This window comes from Ictalurus punctatus, chromosome 20 (assembly GCF_001660625.3).
Source record: "Ictalurus punctatus breed USDA103 chromosome 20, Coco_2.0, whole genome shotgun sequence".
Lineage (NCBI taxonomy): Eukaryota > Metazoa > Chordata > Actinopteri > Siluriformes > Ictaluridae > Ictalurus > Ictalurus punctatus.
The window spans coordinates 17,968,150-17,986,120 of NC_030435.2; the positions used below are offsets into that span (position 1 = coordinate 17,968,150).

Consider the following 17,971-nt stretch of genomic DNA (forward strand, 5'->3'; position numbering starts at 1 on the left):
AATAATAATAATAATAATAATAATAATAATAATAATGAAGGGAAGCAGATGATTGGTGCAAAAAAAACAAAAAACAAAACAAACATTAGGAACATCAACTAATCACCAAATGAACTGCTAACGGAAACTAATTCCTCTTTTGTGTGTCATTTCCTGTTTAAGTGAATTAACTGTTTTACTAGGGAAGTTTTATTTACATTTGGTCTGACTGTTACATATTGCCACAGTCATACTTGAAATCTCCTTGTGAAATGAGGCAAGACCAGATTAGCAGCTCCATTTTGGAGAAATGGGAAACTCCTCCATTTTGGAGTCATGTGATCTGTAGCTAGCAATATTGTGGCGAGAACAACAGAGAAGCTAATTTTCTGGAGTAATTTGATGCAAGATTAAGCTCATACTTCTTTTTCCATTGTGTTTTTGTCATATATAAAAAATCAAACAAAAAACAACGGTTTGCTAATCAGACCAGAGAGGGTAAACGAAATGAAAATCTAGGAAAGTCTGACTGCAGTACCTTTAACCCCGTGTCTAGTCTCTGGTTTGATAAGCTACCTTCAGCTATAGTAATTGGAGAAACTGCTTGAATCGCTGAACTTCTATATTTATCAGCTCTGCTACATAATTTTTCAAGTTTAGTCTACATACAAATGGCCATCCACCAGTTGATGACCCATGGGCTATAACATTGATATTTTGTAACACTTTTTTGGTCGCATAATATATGCAGGTGTCTACAGGCAACAGCATTGCTGTAATCACAGCCTGTGAGGGTCCATGATGGACCACATATGAATCACATATAGCCAGTTTGCACATCACTAATACGAGATGTAATTGTGTAGCAGTGAGTCTGACTGACCTGACACTGGAGTCATGGGAGTGGGCGGCAGGCCGTTCATGTTGATCGCCCCCACCTGGTGGATCTGTGTAGCCGGAAACGCCATGCTGGGTGCCAGGTAGCCACCGTGAGACGCAGCCATTATGGCCGCCTGCTGCTGCATCAGCTGTGAGAGAGAAACGGTGAGGGAGTGAGGAAATAAAGTGTTTTACATTAGTAGCCACTCATTAAGATTCAAAAAATTGCCCACACACAAAATATACACACGATAAGTAATAAAAATATCTAACTGAACATTTAATCTCCCAGTGTCCTGGTGAAATTCCCCCATTGGTCCTTCTCTATCACGTCCCCCTAATAATCCCCATCTCTTAATTGGCTAGAGCACTCTCTCCTCTCCGCTAATAGCTGGTGTGTGGTGGGCGTTCTGGAACACTACGGCTGCCATCGCATCATCCGGGTGGATGCTACACACTAGTGGTGGTTGAGGAGACACCCCTCCCCCCCCCCAAACACACACACACACTATGTAAAGCTATATAATGTAACTGTAACTGTAATCCTCTTGCACCTGATGTGCACACATGCTCACAGGAGCCTGTCACACTCCTCCATGTATGCACACTCACACTGAATAAGTTATGAACCACCACTACTCAGACACTGATTATTAAATAAATTAACACAAATTCCCTGTACACCCTGGCAAACAAAGGTAATTACAGTAAGGCTGTCACCATGGCAACACCACACTGAATCAATAACCTTAAAAGGCCAATCTGTCAGACTGAACCCATCAGAGTCGGGATTCACTTTCATATCAAATGCTTCATCCAAAGCTAGGTCTGATTTTTAAAATGACATGATGGAAATCAATAACTAATATTATTACTGCTAATACAAAAATAGTAACACTAAACATAACAGGAATTATATATCTGCACCTGCCCAAGTGTGGCAGTATAATTTTTGTGTAACTTGATTTGGATATGTAGGTAGAGTTATCTAATACATTTACCTCCATAAATCTGGCCAGTGTGCAAATCTTTTGGAAAAAAAAAAAGAAAAGAAAAGAAAGGAAATGCTTTGAACAAACTTTTTAGTCCAGGTCCCCCCAATTCTCAGTACTCAAGGGGGGAGTGTGGACTCATGAATGAAAAAAAATGAATATGTCCGGTTTTGCGCAACTTCAAATATAACAGTTCTTTAAAAAATCGAGACCGACTTGGTTCTAGCTAGGTAGCTGGAGGAAAATGGAAATATGGCTAGCTTCCAAAGCCTATGTCTAGTACCATAACCTTTGCTAACTAATATGCGAGAGCAAAATTGCTTTGCTAAAATGCATGAAAAACACTAACATAGCGTTATGTCTTCTATCTTTTTGCGAACTAGGTATTTAATGCCTACATATTCAAGATAGCAAGCAGTCCTGCTAATCCCCCCATGACTGATTGAAAGTTTGCTTTGCAGAGAATGAAATCCAAAATCCATCAGTCTGGAAAACTGAAACGAAAATTCAGTTCATTCCATGTATAGTTAGCTTGAATTAGAGGTCACTAACATTTCCAAAGTATTACCCCAACATCAAACTTTCTGATGTTAAAAAAGGAGTCTATTTTGTGCGCAAGCCATGAAAATAACTAGTGATCTGAAAATGAGGCTTTCGGTCCAAATGGGATTCTCCTTCTTAATATAATTAAATAAGAAGAAACTAGAATCTGGAGCCTATGTGAGTATTGGACAAGTGATCAAATAGGCAAAGAAGCTGTAACTGGATTTAATATACAGTATCTGTGTATTAAATGGCTAAAGAGACCAGACCATACAGACCTATAAGCTGAACCATTAGTATGCATATATAATGAGTCTTAATACGTTTTCAGCCTACAATTGGATTCTGAAGGAAGTAGAGCAAGGTCACACCGACCCTACAACTGCCGCTAAATGGAAATAACATCAAGTCAACTATGAATTATTTCTCATCACAGCTAGTTATAACATTATTAGGGATCATCAGTTTATGTGCATGTGTGTTTGAGTGTATATTTTGAGCCTGGGTTTAAGGCTCAAATTACAAACAGTACGTCTTGTTTCTGGGATTGAATTCACAAAGCCGTGTTTGGCGGAAGAACTACAAAGAAAACTTGTGTGAGAGGAAGACAATGAGGGAGAAAGTATATTGTGAAAGCCAAACAAGACAAAGCCAAAGGAAAAGCTGAGAGGGATTGTACAGATCCTGTATGCACCTGGCATACACATAGATCTGTTGAAATAGTCCTTGATTATAGTATCTTTAATCTCTTTCATTCCAAAGAAATCAATCTCGAAGTCAAATTTCAACTCTTTCGCTCACTGTTTGGCTGTATTCATCAAACACACTGTTTGACCGGATCAAAAGATTGTTTAATCAGCCAAGAGAATATGGGCTGTGAACACATGGCTCTTAAGTCAAGCTAATATTCTTTAGATGATTTGTTTTTGACTATATTTTGACTAGCCATGTCTCAGGGTTGGCAAACAGGAACTGTGCATAGTTCAACTTGGACGGTTGATATCCAATGCCATTATTTGTGCATTATTTGTGCCATATACAGTGTTCTCTATGGTCTCCCTTCCTAATGCTTTCCATGATCACCGTGGTCTTTTGAACCTTCTTTTGTTTAGCTGAAAAGGAGTATAGAAATACATGTTTCAAACCGGAGTATCGCTAGAACAGCACACTGGAGGAAGATTTCTGAAAACCCACAGGCTTCACCTCAAAGGATACAGATATGGATCATAGCCATGTTCTGCTCGTCTATCTCTTTTTCTTTATCATTCTGTCTCTATATCTGTCTCTCTTGCTGACTGACATTTTGGTTGGTGTCAGGCCAATTCAAAAGGACGATTCCGAATCTTGACAGATTGAGACCTTGAACTACATGCAAGAAGTACAATGTCTCTCTTTCTTGACACCTGTCACAGATGTTCGTCTCCCGATCGTTATCATTGTATCTCTTCTCTAAAAGGACCCCTTCCTGCATTTGTCTAAAGTACCATTTGGGAGGCTATTGCGAATCTTGTCTTCTGCTACTTTATCACAGTTCTTTTTTCTCTCAAATATTTGCTACGTCTCACATGATGTTACGTTACACGGTTAAGGAAGCACTGGAGAATCCTTTTTGGAATGATTATAGATACTCAGGGCCAACAGTGGAGCATGTGTGATAGCTGCGTTAAATGAAACTTGTTTACGTACCTCACCAGTCCCCAACTGTGTTGGAGGTTTTCCCAGTGGACAACAGAGTTGCCTCTAAGAGGTTTTAATTATCAGGGAATAAACTGAATGTTGTTTGTGCATAATCCCAAAATAGCAATTCAGAGTATTGGAGGAGATAAAGCAGGTGTCCAAGAGGATAACTCCTACTGACCCCATAGTACAGCAGTTGGGAAAAACTGAAATACTCGGATGGTGCATGATTGGGAGCAATGGCCTCCCACATCTGAGCTTGAGTGATGTGCATGTCATATGGTTGCCTAATACTGCACTTGGTACCAGAGCACCTTGCCCCATGGTCGTAGGTCAAGATGTTTTCACTGATATGTTTTGGGCACCTTGGTAAAGAGAAAGGCAAAGCTGTAAACGGACAGCTCTTGCTCTGACAACCATTCAGTGCTTCAGGAGAGGGAGTCAAGACATGCAAAAGACATGCATGAGCAGTGCTCTTCTGGGAATAATGCTGAGTGAATGAAGGAGCATTTTGAGGAACTCCATAAACCAGTGGGCATACCTTCACTTCAGGAGGCAGTGCCCTTTCTGTGGCTGAGGCTCACCCGTCTGTTAATCCTAAAGACAATGGCAGAAATATGTGCCGGAGAAGGTTAATTGAGTGTGTTCATTTTAATTGGGGTGGTGTGGTTAACACACCTCTTCCTGGTTGCATGAAGATCTAGGACAGTGCCCTTGGGCTGGCCACCAGGGATGATATTCCCTATTTGGTAGGAGACCAGAGGATGTACCAGGCTTATGGAGAGACTGTCCCATAGTTGAACCTAGGATTCAAGAGGAACAGTATGGGTTCTGCTGAGGCCATAGAACAGTGGACCAGCTCTTTACACTTGCACAACTTACCAGGCTCATGGGACCATGGTAATCCAGTCACACATGTTTTGTGGATTTGGATAAGGCCTATGATCATGTGCCTTATAATGTCTTATTGAAAATATTTATTGGTGGAAATAATAATAAAAAAAAAAACCTGTCCTTGACCTTTCAGCCAACTGGTTTTACTCTTTTTTCCTAAAACGTTGAAAAAAAAAAATCCAAATTACTGTGATACTTGGCACATACAGTAAGCTAAAGATGTCGTGAATAGAGGTTAGGTTGAAAATGCTGGATTAGTGTTTTAATATGCTTTCTTGCTAGTTAAGCTGTAATCTCATCGGGTTTCTGCCATGATCAGTTCTGCAATTTCAACCTGGACTGAAAAATTGCCTCACTGATTGTTTTGGTGTTCCAAGCTCTCAGGAAGTATACAAGGAATCCTTGTCATGACTCTCTTTGCAACTGTTTGCAACATGCTCCCTTTCTCCAAATGAAAGGATGTACAATGTTGGTGGGGCTCTGCTTATGGTGATATTGCTGTCTGGAAAATAAAGTCTATTCAGGTTCAGTTGTCCCACTTTTGGAAATATTATGTTTATTCCAGCCAGTCGTCGAACATGCTTTTCAGTCTGTGAACGGATGTTCATTACAATTTTGACTAATGTAGTTATCCAAGCAACTCTTTCTTATGTTTCACTCATCCACTCAGCCTTCACTATCTCGTTCTGACACTATTACACTATTTGCATACAGCTTTGTCTGTAAATATTCTCATCTCAAGACTACCACGTTGTACTCTGGGCAGACTTTACAACCCAAACTCCTGCCAATCCCTATTTAACACAAGCGTCACCTTCTTTCTGGAACATTCTCTTAATTATTATGCTAATGTAATTGGCAAGAACTAATCCAACACATCCCACACAGAAACAGCAGAAGTAAAGAGCTCCCACCTGGAGAACAATTGAATGTGTTAAATATTCGCAGTTCAAAATGTAGGACTTTGGAATAACACCGCCTGTATACTTTAACGCAATAAAGTGCTGAACGTGTGATACATTCTCAGTGAAAATGCAGACAATTTCTATGTAAATATTGTGAAGTATTCTTAGTTCAAAATGCACCACCACCCATACACTTTAACACAGCAGATGCTAAATGTGTGACATATTCTCAGGGTAAATTCAAGAAAATCTGGATAGGAATAAGAGTGTTTGTTCCCTGTCTCCCTAGAATTTTACTGTTTATTATTTAAGGTCATTTTTGAAGTGATATCTATTCTTTATATATATATATATATATAAAATCAGCATGCACTATAGAATATATATTATCTTATATATATCATATCTTAAAGCTAGTAATATCTGACACCTTAGACCTTGTGTCAACATTTAGCTGGTCCCCATGAGGAACAAAACAGCTTCTTTGTTTTGTATAAAAACAGCTTTAAAAAAAACTAAATCAATGAGCAATTAAGATTAGGGTTAGATTTGGGTGTAGGCATGACATTAATTAGTATTAATAATTATAATATTATATTAGCATTAATAATTATATCAGTGGAAGGACAGTGTGTGTGTGATGGGTGTGGATAAGTGGAAGGCTGAAACTAGGTCGGGGTCCTTGATGTTTACACTGTTAAGGGTCAGAGAGCAGGTGGATTGTGGAATACCTGGGGACCTTCCGTCTGTTGGTCGATGATTAGACGTCAGAGAGGAGCGTACACACTGATAGCACACCAGGTGAGCATCAGTATGTCATGTGCATAAATATAGACCCGTGTGTTTTTGGGATGTAACCAAATATGAATACATTATTCAGATTAAACAGATAGTTTGTTCTAAACGAATACAAATACTGTACTAATCGGAGGCACGCCATTTGAGTTGATTTATTTCTTTATTTCTTCTTGTTAAATTTCTCTGCCGGTTGATGGTTGTGGTGGAACTCCAGACGCAACCTTGAGCGACGGACTTCCCTGGGAGATGTATGTCCGCTGGCTGTGAATTAAGTGCTACAGTGTGTCTTTTGCTTTTGTCAGTGGTGGGGAAGTTCGCTCTGCTTCTTTTTCTGTTTTCTTTTTTTTTTTTTTGCACTGTTTGGTGCCACCATTCTCAGCAGTCTCAAGGCTGCTCAACCCTCTGATATGCTGTGCTAATTTTGCGTTGCGATTGTGCAAATACAGAGTGGTGAATAAAGATGCAACTGTGTGCAATCTCTGCACAGCATGTGCTGCATATGGTAGTGGCAACAAGACAACCATCATCTTTAATCTTTAATGTGTTGGGACTCCCAGTACTTCCATTGCTGCACCAGCCAAATAGACACAAGTGTGGTTCTAATAAAGGGGGCACGCTTGCAACAGAGAGGTGTTCATTGAATTCCTGAAGCTCCATCCATCTTTATTGAAAATGACATCAGGTATGCTGGACAGTTTATTTATGATTCTGCCATGTGTCTCGTAATAAATCTCAGGAATTACCTGACAAGAAGGTTGCCACTTCAGCAGCAAGGTATCAGGGTTTGAGCATTTTAATCAAGTGCAGAAATCCCAAACCCTCAGGTTGCCACTTTGCCAACAAAATATTGATTTGTATCTGTCAGAAACGCTAGAGGAAGTTGCATAATGACTGTAGTGAGAGGCTTTTGTCTTTGATTCAACAACTTCTCTCTTCCTTTGCCTGCAACAGACAAATGACTTAAATGACAAACAAGAATGTAAATAATGATGTCAAGGACAACTTGACTGACAATGAATTGGAGTTCATTCATGTTCTCAAACCCCTCAAGACCCCCAATAACAGGTCCCTATGAGAACTGAAACAACCCTGAGTGTCAATGATCCTACATGCTGGAAATGATTCTCAAATCCATGGATCTACAAGATGAGGAGAACATAACCATCAGCGAGGCAAAACCTGATCTCCATGTCCAGCTCTGAAGGGTCACAGCCTGAAATCCAAGTAATGACCTTAACTTTGATGGAGGCCACAGAGGCTCTATGGTGATATAACCTGTAAGATCTTGAAACTTGCACAGTGCTGCTGGTCAGCTATGCTACTGACCAGAACATTAGGAAGTTTTCATTGATTGATTCATTCATCTTCATTTACCACTCTATCCTGGTCAGGGTCACGGTAGATCCCAGAAAATGAGAAGATAGGAACACAGCCTGGATAGGATGCCAGTCCATTACAGGGCACCATGCACACTCATTTACTGTACACCTAGTGTAATCCATACACCAACGTGATTCTGGTTGGTGTTAGGAAACTGGAAAACTCACGAGAACGTCCGAAACTCCACACAGATAGTGATCAATGGATAAGCTGAGCTCTGGATTAAACCAGGGACCTGTAGCTTTTTTGAGGCAACCCACTGCATTACCGTGCTGCATGGTTGTGAATTTAAACCCCATAATTGCCAGATTGCCACTGTTGGGCCCTTGAGCAAGACCATTACCCCTTAACTTAAGGTGTTTTGCATAAAATTGCCTGCCTATGTTGGCTGTGAAGCAAACGAGCCTTCATCATCCATTGGAGCACACAAGCTATCTTCTCCATCAAAATATCAGCCATGGTTAAAATCTCATTACAGCTGATAAGCAGATTAAACCCCATTCATGTAGCTGCCGAGCCACGTGGACCGTGGAGAAGCAATAAGTCCGAGTACCTTCATGTTGCAAGACATGCATCCTTGGAACATCAGTTCCAGTGTGAGATTTGAATCTACTAAAGGAATATTTTGAAGAAGTCTGTTGGTTCAAGATTGCAGAAGAACATATTGATAAAGATCTTCTTGCTACATAGATATGATGTCGGACCTAGTTTAGTTTACTCTGTTAACGTGGAATTTATGTTGGAACCGATAAAATGATCATATGATTGATTATAATTCAAGCCAAAATGTATCGGTGCATATGGCTCCAAGGGATATCAATACACTTATATCTATGTTCAAACACCTGCATTCATAAAAAAAAAAAAAAAGAAAAAACATATAAAAAATGTGCACAGATGCACACATGCACTTTCACAATCATACTGCAATTAAGGTTGGGTGCCTGCAGGGTAAATTCTATATATAAGATGAGCAGATCCAGCTGAAGCACGGTATAGATTCTTTGGCACGTCCATGAGATTATAACGGATCAGACTTTAGCATTAAACCCCCATTTTAAGGTTGCTTTTAATCCACTCTTCTGAGCACTGTTTTTCGCTTCTGCAGTTAAAGGAGGCCACATTTAGCTATATCAAAAAAGTATATCTATATCTAATCCCATTATCGTTCGATAAGCAGCTCATGAATATTTTCAACCATTTCGCCTTTTTTGAATACATTACCTCCACCAGAAATGTACTCGGAACTTGATGAAGATCAATTATGTTCACGCACATTCAGCATTTTCATGCATGTCTACGTTTGATAAGTAGTTCATGAATATTTAGATTTTTTTTTTCCTTTTTTTATTTTTTTTCGCTCAAACGGTTGCACTGTAATGGCAGGGAAAGTATAAATGGACTGCATTATAGAATGATTTCATTTTTTTTCTTTTTTCTTTTAGGTTTAATGTTTGTGCTGCTTATAACAATATCATTCATCTTGGCTGGGTTCATGCTCATGTCTTATATTTTCATTCATTCATTCATCTTCAGTATAGTCTCCTTATTCGCAGTGGATTCGGAGCTTATACCATGGAGCACTAGATAGAACACCGGTCCGTCGATCCATTTACTGGCATGTTTGTGGGAGGTGGAAGGAAACCGGAGAACTCAAAGGAAACCAGTACGGACACAGAGGGAATGTACAAAACTCCGTAATGTGAACCCAGGATTAAAGCAGGGGTTGTGAGGCAGCAATGCTACCATGCAATGCATCACCATGTTGCCATGTCTCATCTTTTGGCTGCACTGAAATAAATTCCTCTCCAAAACTCATACAGCAAATAATCTCTAGGTGTCACGATCATAGAAATGACACTGGTCCTTGGACTGAGGATTCCAAAGTTAGAATTCCAGAGGTAGAAATATGAGCTTGTGAGCCCGGAGTCATAATGATATGAATGATATTAATATTAAAGTACCTCATGAATACTTTGGAAAATGTTTGCATATATGGCCTGAATTGAATTTTGGTGGATTCATTATATATATTAGAACGGTTGTGTAAGGATTTGTGACTGATGTGCTAATTTTCTGTTTCGCGTCTCCTCCGAATTTTCACTAAAACGGCATAAAGCATTGAACGCAGCCTTGCCTCCCAACTCGAAATGCGCCAACCCGCCTCTTTTTGTGCAAAGATGACAAGGTCTTACAATCAAAGTCAAATATTCATGAAGCAAACAAATCATAAGCCTAAACACTTCGTAACCGCAGAAATCAGATTTGCGCTCGGAACTGAAGGCACCACGGGGAGTGCCAGAGTTAAAATTACATGTGAACTCGCAGTTCTTCACTGAGCACGAGCTCAGGGAATCGAAATGATGTTAATGCATTATTCAACGTCGATGAAAAAAAGACGATGACAAGGCCTTCGGGCTTTGATATGGGCAGCTCGAACAGTTTGTATGGATGGTAGGAGTGCTTCATGACCCTAGACTCTGAATGTGTCTGAATGTGTGCAGAAGAATATATACAGTATCATTTAATGATGTTCCATGCATTATTATATTATGTGTATATACGTGTGTGTTTGTGTGTTGTGTTTTGGGACGGAGTATTAGTTCAAGCCATACGCTAGTGTATGTTTACGTTGGCGTGTAAGTGGGTGGGTGGGTGTAACCGTGTATGTGTGAATGTGTGGGTGTGGACTCACAGCATGCGTGTAGGTGCTGTAGGTGCTGCTGTATGTGCTGAATGGCAGAGCCACAGCAGGGTTGAAGATGCCAAACTGGCCGACCATCTGTTGCATGCGGCGGATGGTCCTCTCCTTATCAGTGTCGGCGAACTTCACTACCAGACTGGAGGATGCTCCCTGAGACACAGAAAGAGACAGAAATACTGAAAAAGTGTTATCGGTAAATCATCTATCGTATATACTCATTAAATGTATACAGTTCTTATATCAGTACCATTACCAAGAACTGTTTATCATCATTTATTCATAATGACAGTGAAACTATTACTGAAGACATCACTGAATAACTATTATATTAGAATATATTTGCATTTTTGTGACATCGTGTATTTCATTCAAATGTTAAAGCGTGTACGATCGGCATGGCGTTCACTGGGCCTCATACATCAAGCTAGATATGCTTGGTAAATCATGTGTAGGAGCGTTTACATTAGAAATTCGAAAATGCTGAAAATCCACTTGGCTCGAAGAAAACCTTTGTATCCTATGAGAGCTTATGCGAGAGTTTGTGTAAATTTACATATAAAAAGACACACTAATGTGAAAGTCAAGTTATAGGCTTTCAATTAAACCCCAGAGTTACTACAAATGTATATACTGATTATTCTGGCATGTTGAAGGTCATGTTTTACCTGCATTACTGGAAGATTTAGCGTAAGCTGCACTCAGTAGGCTCTCTTTTGCAATTTAATCAACAGTTTATCATGACCTTTGGCTTTTATTGAGTTTTGTGAGCGCTCATAATGGCAAATCAGCTATCCAGTGAGTGTGCTTGGTAATTTAAAGGAGCTCGATTAATATACGAACGTATGAAGAAAATCAGTATTCCTGAAACATTTATATGTCTGGGAGGAATTTTTCTGTACAGTTTGGCTTAGGCAAACATTTCCACACAAACTTTACTACACAAACGATAAACATTGTAGAATAATTGGGATTTGAAGTTAGTAGGGAAGTTAGCTGAAGCTGGCTGATTTGTAATTCCCTCTAAATCATATGAGCAAGCATGAGAGCATTAGGATATCCCTATTACTTCATCAAATACTATAAAGTTTAAGTTCTGACTTAAAGGTCAACTCTACCTTGAAACACATTAAATGTTTAATGCTAAAATATTTGTGATGTGTTTAGCAAGTCTGGTTGGTTGACACTGTATATTTCGTTTCCTCCCATGGAAAAGTTTTCACAGTCACCATTTTCCAGTGACGTTCAATATCATATTAACGAGAAATCCGATGTAGAATTAGTGGAATCAACAAACATTCAGCAATGTAGTGATCTACATAATGACAAGCATGATGGCGCTGCCCCTGTATTAGAGTGAAAGTTGAAGCTTTGGAAGCGGAGCTGTTTGAGCAGCGTGTTCAGATGAGGAGGTCAGAGAGCTGGGCAGCTTAAAGGACTAAAGTGCCGCTGCAGTGCTCTCTTTAGATAGAGATGAGGCAAGGGCTAAATCCCACTGCACCGATATCAGCAAGTAGTTGAGAAAGGGGTTTAAACTAAAAACGTCAACTCATAATTTCATTACGCAATAATGATCACATGCTCATTTGAAATACTGCTATAAGTATCACTTTGGACTTTCACATGATTCCAAAATGATGTCATTTTGATAAATGACAAAAACTGTTTCGTCTGACTCTGCATCGCTACACACATTCTGTACACACACTCACACACACACACACACACACACACATTTGCTCATTAAACGGCTTCTAATCATTTAGTGCAACACATGACCTTTGGTGTAGAGGCTACGACTTCCTGGAAATCAATCAGCTGTAAAGGCCAGAATACTCTCAACTAATGATCACACAGGAGAGAGGAGACAGCAGGGAGACGTGAGAAAGAAACAGAAGAAACAGAATGACAGTGTATTTTAGTTTTAATAGCAGGCCTTTGGCTTTGTTAATGTGATTGTTCATATAACATTTCATTTATTCATATTGTACATCACTGATCATTTGCATGCATGTAAACATGCCTCATGTATTCCAGTGAAACAAGGCTTGAAGGATCTTGAAGTGTTCTTTGCTTCTCTGTGAGAAAGTGTGTGTTTCACTCGCAGTTTCCACCGGTGTGCTTCATTAAAATACACAACACTGAGTCCGGTGTCCCGAAGTGTACTTTACAGCTGCTCAGGCATTTAGGCACAGGCAAATAATGTTTTCATTTCTTGTTTCTTGTTGTCAGTTTTTAATTTTTGATTCTATTATGTTTCATTAGTTCTGAATATATTTTATTAGTTTATATTAGATGATGAGTAGATTTTGATTTAGCTTCATATATATATATATATATATATATATATATATATATATATATATATATATATATATATTAGTTACAGTTTTCAGTTTTATTTCAATTGATTAGGAGACTGGTGCACACATGCATATTCAAGTTCTGGTTAGGGTTTATTTGTTTGTTTACTTATTTACTTATTGATAGATTGATTGATTGTTGTTATGACATACAGTATTTCCAGAACAAATTCTCAGCCATCCTAAACATTTTCTCAGTTTTCCATCCTAGCAACAACAACAACAACAACGTTTTGTTTAACTTCAGTTAATTCAGGAGGTAATATTTCTTGTTTCATTTGGTTGTAATAAACTAAAAAGCAAGCAAACAAACAAACTAACTAACTAAAAACAAAGATTTTAGTAGAGATGGCATGATAGAATTTTTTTCTTTTCCAATAATGATACCAGTACTGAAAGCCTGAGTATCCACTGATATCAATAGCTGCATTTACATGGACAACAATAATCCACTCTTAATCCGATTAAGACCATACTCTTATTAAGAAACTACCATGTAAACAGCAATTTTTACTTACCTTAATCTAATTAAGGTCATAATCGAAGTAAGCAATAATCTAATTAAGACAGGTGGATTACTCCTGTTTTAGTCTCATTATTGACTAGTATTACAGACATGTAAACACCTTAATCACATTATGAACGTCGTGTGAGAGTTTTCACCGCATTTTGCGACAGGACATGATCACACACCGCAGTTTTACGTTTTACGGCGAACAAGAGAGTTCGGCTGTGTCCCAAATCGCATACTTTCCTACTATAGGCCTGTAGTGGGGAAAAATACATGTATCTCGGCTACTTTATAGACGGTAACTACGCGATTTGGGACGCAGCCCACGGCTTCAAGCAGTTGTCTATAGGCACGTACAGCATGACAAATAATTAACTGCACTTAAAGCGTTCGTAAAAAAAATAAATAAAAACACCCAAAGCTGTATACGGTACCATAACGAAGACGAACTGTATGTTGATACGTGAAATTCTGGATGGACGTCGGACGGTGTGGCGCGGTGACGTAATGACGCGGGCTGTTAATCTAATTATGTTCTAAAACATGTCAAACGGGAACATCACAGGAGTATTCTAAAAGCGACTCATGTAAACACCTTAATCACAATATTATATTATTCAGAGTAAGGTCAATAATTAGATTACTGCTGTCCATGTAAACGTAGTCACTATTCATCCCATTTTTTTTCCAATTCATTTCATCCAATTCATTCATTTTTCTCTGATATATATATATATATATATATATAATCAGCCCAATGTTAAAATTACATTTTAATTTTAGTCAAATTTATGTAATACAAATAAATAAAAATTTATATTTATTTATATAGCTTATTTTGACAATGGGACCAGGCATTTTGTGTGTAAAACATTTGATCTTTCTCACCTTCTTTTGCTTCGTCTGGTAACAAACTGATCCATTTTTTTACTGCATGTAAAATGAGCATGCTATTTCTGCATTGTAGCCTGATGGCTTCTAGGCTACTTTTGAAAAGGTTGCACTCAGTGGTGAAGTTGTTAATGCATACGTTTTATTATTAACATGCGCTACGCTCTTGGAGATAAAGGTAACAAACTTGACTTTTTCTGGCATGATTACCATCAAGGGGACCTGTTTTGCACCTTTAAGCATGTATTTTTGCTTTTCTTTTACCTGGGAAGGTGCATGTAGTGTACCTTTAATTAGCTTTTAGAGTAGAGTACATAAATGGTCTTGAAGGTCCAGTTATGTGCCTTCAGTTATTTGAAAGGTGAAAGATAGCCAGCATACTAACGGCACAAAAGATTTTCCCTTGATGGCACCATCCCAACAACAAGGAAGTGTACAATTTGGTTTGATTTCACTCTCTGGGGGCCACACACTGAAGAACGCAAGTGTACAGTGTTACTTATGGTGAAACTCCTCCCCCAAACTAACTCCACCCCCAAAATCCTAACACGGTAAAAATAAAAATAAAAAATTCTTTTTTCAAAAGTTATATGACCATATTGTGTGAATTTAAGTCAGTAAAGCTCTGAAAGATCTGGATTATAATCCTTATCAATAGATTTGAGACCCAAACCTAACTGATCCTACATTAACTCTCATGCACTGATTCGTAATTGCAGTGGACACAGCGTCAATATTAAAGTCATCCAACTAAAATTCCATTTCCCATCCCACTTCTGCAGTCTGCTTATGTATGAAAATGTCATTAATTCATTTTAATTAATAAGCTGTATGCGACAGTAATGCCAATATGCCTGGTAGGTCTCATGTGTGTGTGTGTGTGTGTGTGTGTGTGTGTGTGTGTGTGTGTGTGTGTGTGTGTGTGTGTGTGTGAGGGATGCAAATGAATCCCCCGCCCCCACAGAAATACACACCACCCAAATAGATTTTCGTCAGTCTGTATGCATTAATTCTGGTTGTAGATCCAATAGGAAAATCTCCATTTACATGAGCATTACATGTAACCCAGTCATGTTACCATAACAACGAGAAGTTGTGTGTTCCGTCAGAGTAACAAGCAATAATGTTAGCGTAACATGTTGACTGACCTCTAAATCGCCTCACTTCAGTCCCAGCAAAATATATTATTAGCTGGATACCCATTAATCCCCACATCTGACATTATAATAACATTCAATTTGATTTCTTACAGAAATGTTTTTTTTCTTCTTCTGTAGATGGTCCTGATGCAAACATTAAAGCGAAGATTTCGACTGGGAAAATAACTGGATTACAATTCACACGGCAATTCTTTTTCTTTAGACCAGATTATTAAACAGATTATTCCCCTGCTTCAATGTGATTAAAATTTGACCTCAATCTGTAATCTTTTTAAACTTTGATTTAGGGTTGCATAGACAAGTCGACTAGTCAGGGTGGTGGAAAAAAAACAGAGAGGCAGGCTGTAATGAAAAGCAGATTAAATGTACAGCGTTAGTCTGAAAATATTTCAAACTATAGATGATGCCAACTCTACAGTCAACTGCACACTTATGTAAGACTACACTGAGGAAAGTCTTTTTTCCCCCCTTGGCTTTCACAGATATCATCACCATATCATTTTCATATCAATTGCTATGACGTGTAGAGGTGTGCATGGGATTGTGTTTGTTTTTTTTTAAATCCCATCTCTCCTACCAGCTCCGAAGGAATTTTGACCAATCCTACATGCTCACTCAGTCATTTTTTAGTTGCACTTTAAAGCTAAATAAAAAGTAAATAAAAGACCCAGAATGTGGCATAGTGAATTCCGTCATGGTTGTTTTCAAACACTACTGAGACCAGAGCTGAACATGGTGGAAAAACTTCCCAGACACTGATGCAGACAGCATCCTCCTTTCAATAAAGATTATAAGAGGCTATAAGCAGGGATCTGTTGATGGACATGAGCTTCCATGCTGCGTTCTAGAATGAATTATTTAATAATTTTGACAATCCTCCTTTCAAGAAAGCCTATAAGACGCTGTAAGGAGGGATAAGTTGATGGTCATGAACTTCCATGCTGCGCTCAAGAATGAATTATTTCAGAATTTTGACAATCCTCCTTTCATGAAAGGCTATAAAAAGCTATAAGGAGGGATCTGTTGATGGACATGAGCTTCCATGTTGCATTCTAGAATTAATTATTTCATAATTCTCCCTCCTCCCCAGCTCGCCCATACGAGGGCATTTGATAAGTCCCTAAATAGTGTAATATGATAGACAAATGTATTCATTTTCACATTTATTGCAGTGATTTATTTATTTTCATTGGTAGCAGTGTAGCCTAAAGAAGTAATAATTTCGAGCCTTGGTATTGTTGTTCATTGAAGTGAAGTTTGATGCATTATTTACCTGTTAATTAGATTATTGTGTTTTAATGTAAAAGTATCGACTAATAGACCAAAAATTTGGAAACGCTAAATTTGTAATAATAAACTTTTACATATTACGTATGTACTGTATATTCAGCATTGTGGAAAAGTCTGAGGTACATGCAGAGAAATGCTGTAGAGCAAAGATGTCTTCAGAAATAAAGAAATGAAATGTTTCTACATTTTTAAGAAATACTATAAAGTGCAGTAATAAACTGTAATAAAGGAAACAATTTCACTATTTAGTTTGATGAACCTTTGCTTTAAAAAAAAAAAAAAGAAAGAAAAAAGAGTGATCTCAGGTACTATTAGTGCAGTTTTATAAGGAAATGAGCTGTAAGTTTTATTGAGCATGGTGCAGAAGCAGTCACGGTTCTTCTGGAGACTTTGACTGTCGCACTTGTTTCTTATTTTTTCAGCAAAACCCAACAACCTTCATTATGTTTTTTGTCCGAAAAGTGTCTCTTACCATTTAATATGTTGCTTTCGTTACTGACATACAAACATTTTTCTGTAACATTTCATTTTGTTTAGGAATCTAAAATGTTTTTGTACTGACTCGATGTAGAAGTCATAAAATTAAAATCTATAACAAAATTTGCTTAATGAATAAATGTAAATGTAAAGTTTGTACAATTTTTTATTTATTTATTTATTTTTTAAAATAGGGTGCCAAGGCTTTTGCACAGTACTGTATATACACAAGAAATAACAGGCTGTAGCAAGTTTATTATAGGAATGTGGTAGCTTTTTTTTTTAAGCTAATCTCCATCCACAGCATCTGTAATGTAGGTGCGATTACCACAAATACTAATTTTGTCCTGTTACCACATATTGAGAAAATAATGAAAACTCTGTTCAGTTATAATAGCTGTTACATTCTGTTCATAAATATTTCAAATAGGCATGTGCATAATTGATCACTGAATACATTTGGTACGTCTCTATATCGATATCTGACACATCCCTTGTTCACGTTTTCTTTTTTTCCTCTGTTTTTAATCC

At 38.1% G+C, this 17,971-nt stretch overlaps 1 protein-coding gene across 1 annotated transcript in view; it reads right to left on the reverse strand.

Moving 5' to 3' along the window:
• The window catches only part of LOC108280171 (CUGBP Elav-like family member 5), a 230,960-nt gene that overhangs the window by 30,262 nt on the left and 182,727 nt on the right, over positions 1–17,971 (reverse strand). Inside the window, exons 6-7 of the mRNA XM_017494980.3 lie at positions 10,743–10,901; positions 863–1,007 (exon numbers count right to left, since the gene is read on the reverse strand). Of these exons, the coding sequence (XP_017350469.1) occupies positions 863–1,007; positions 10,743–10,901 (304 nt within the window). The remainder of the gene's footprint in view (positions 1–862; positions 1,008–10,742; positions 10,902–17,971) is intronic.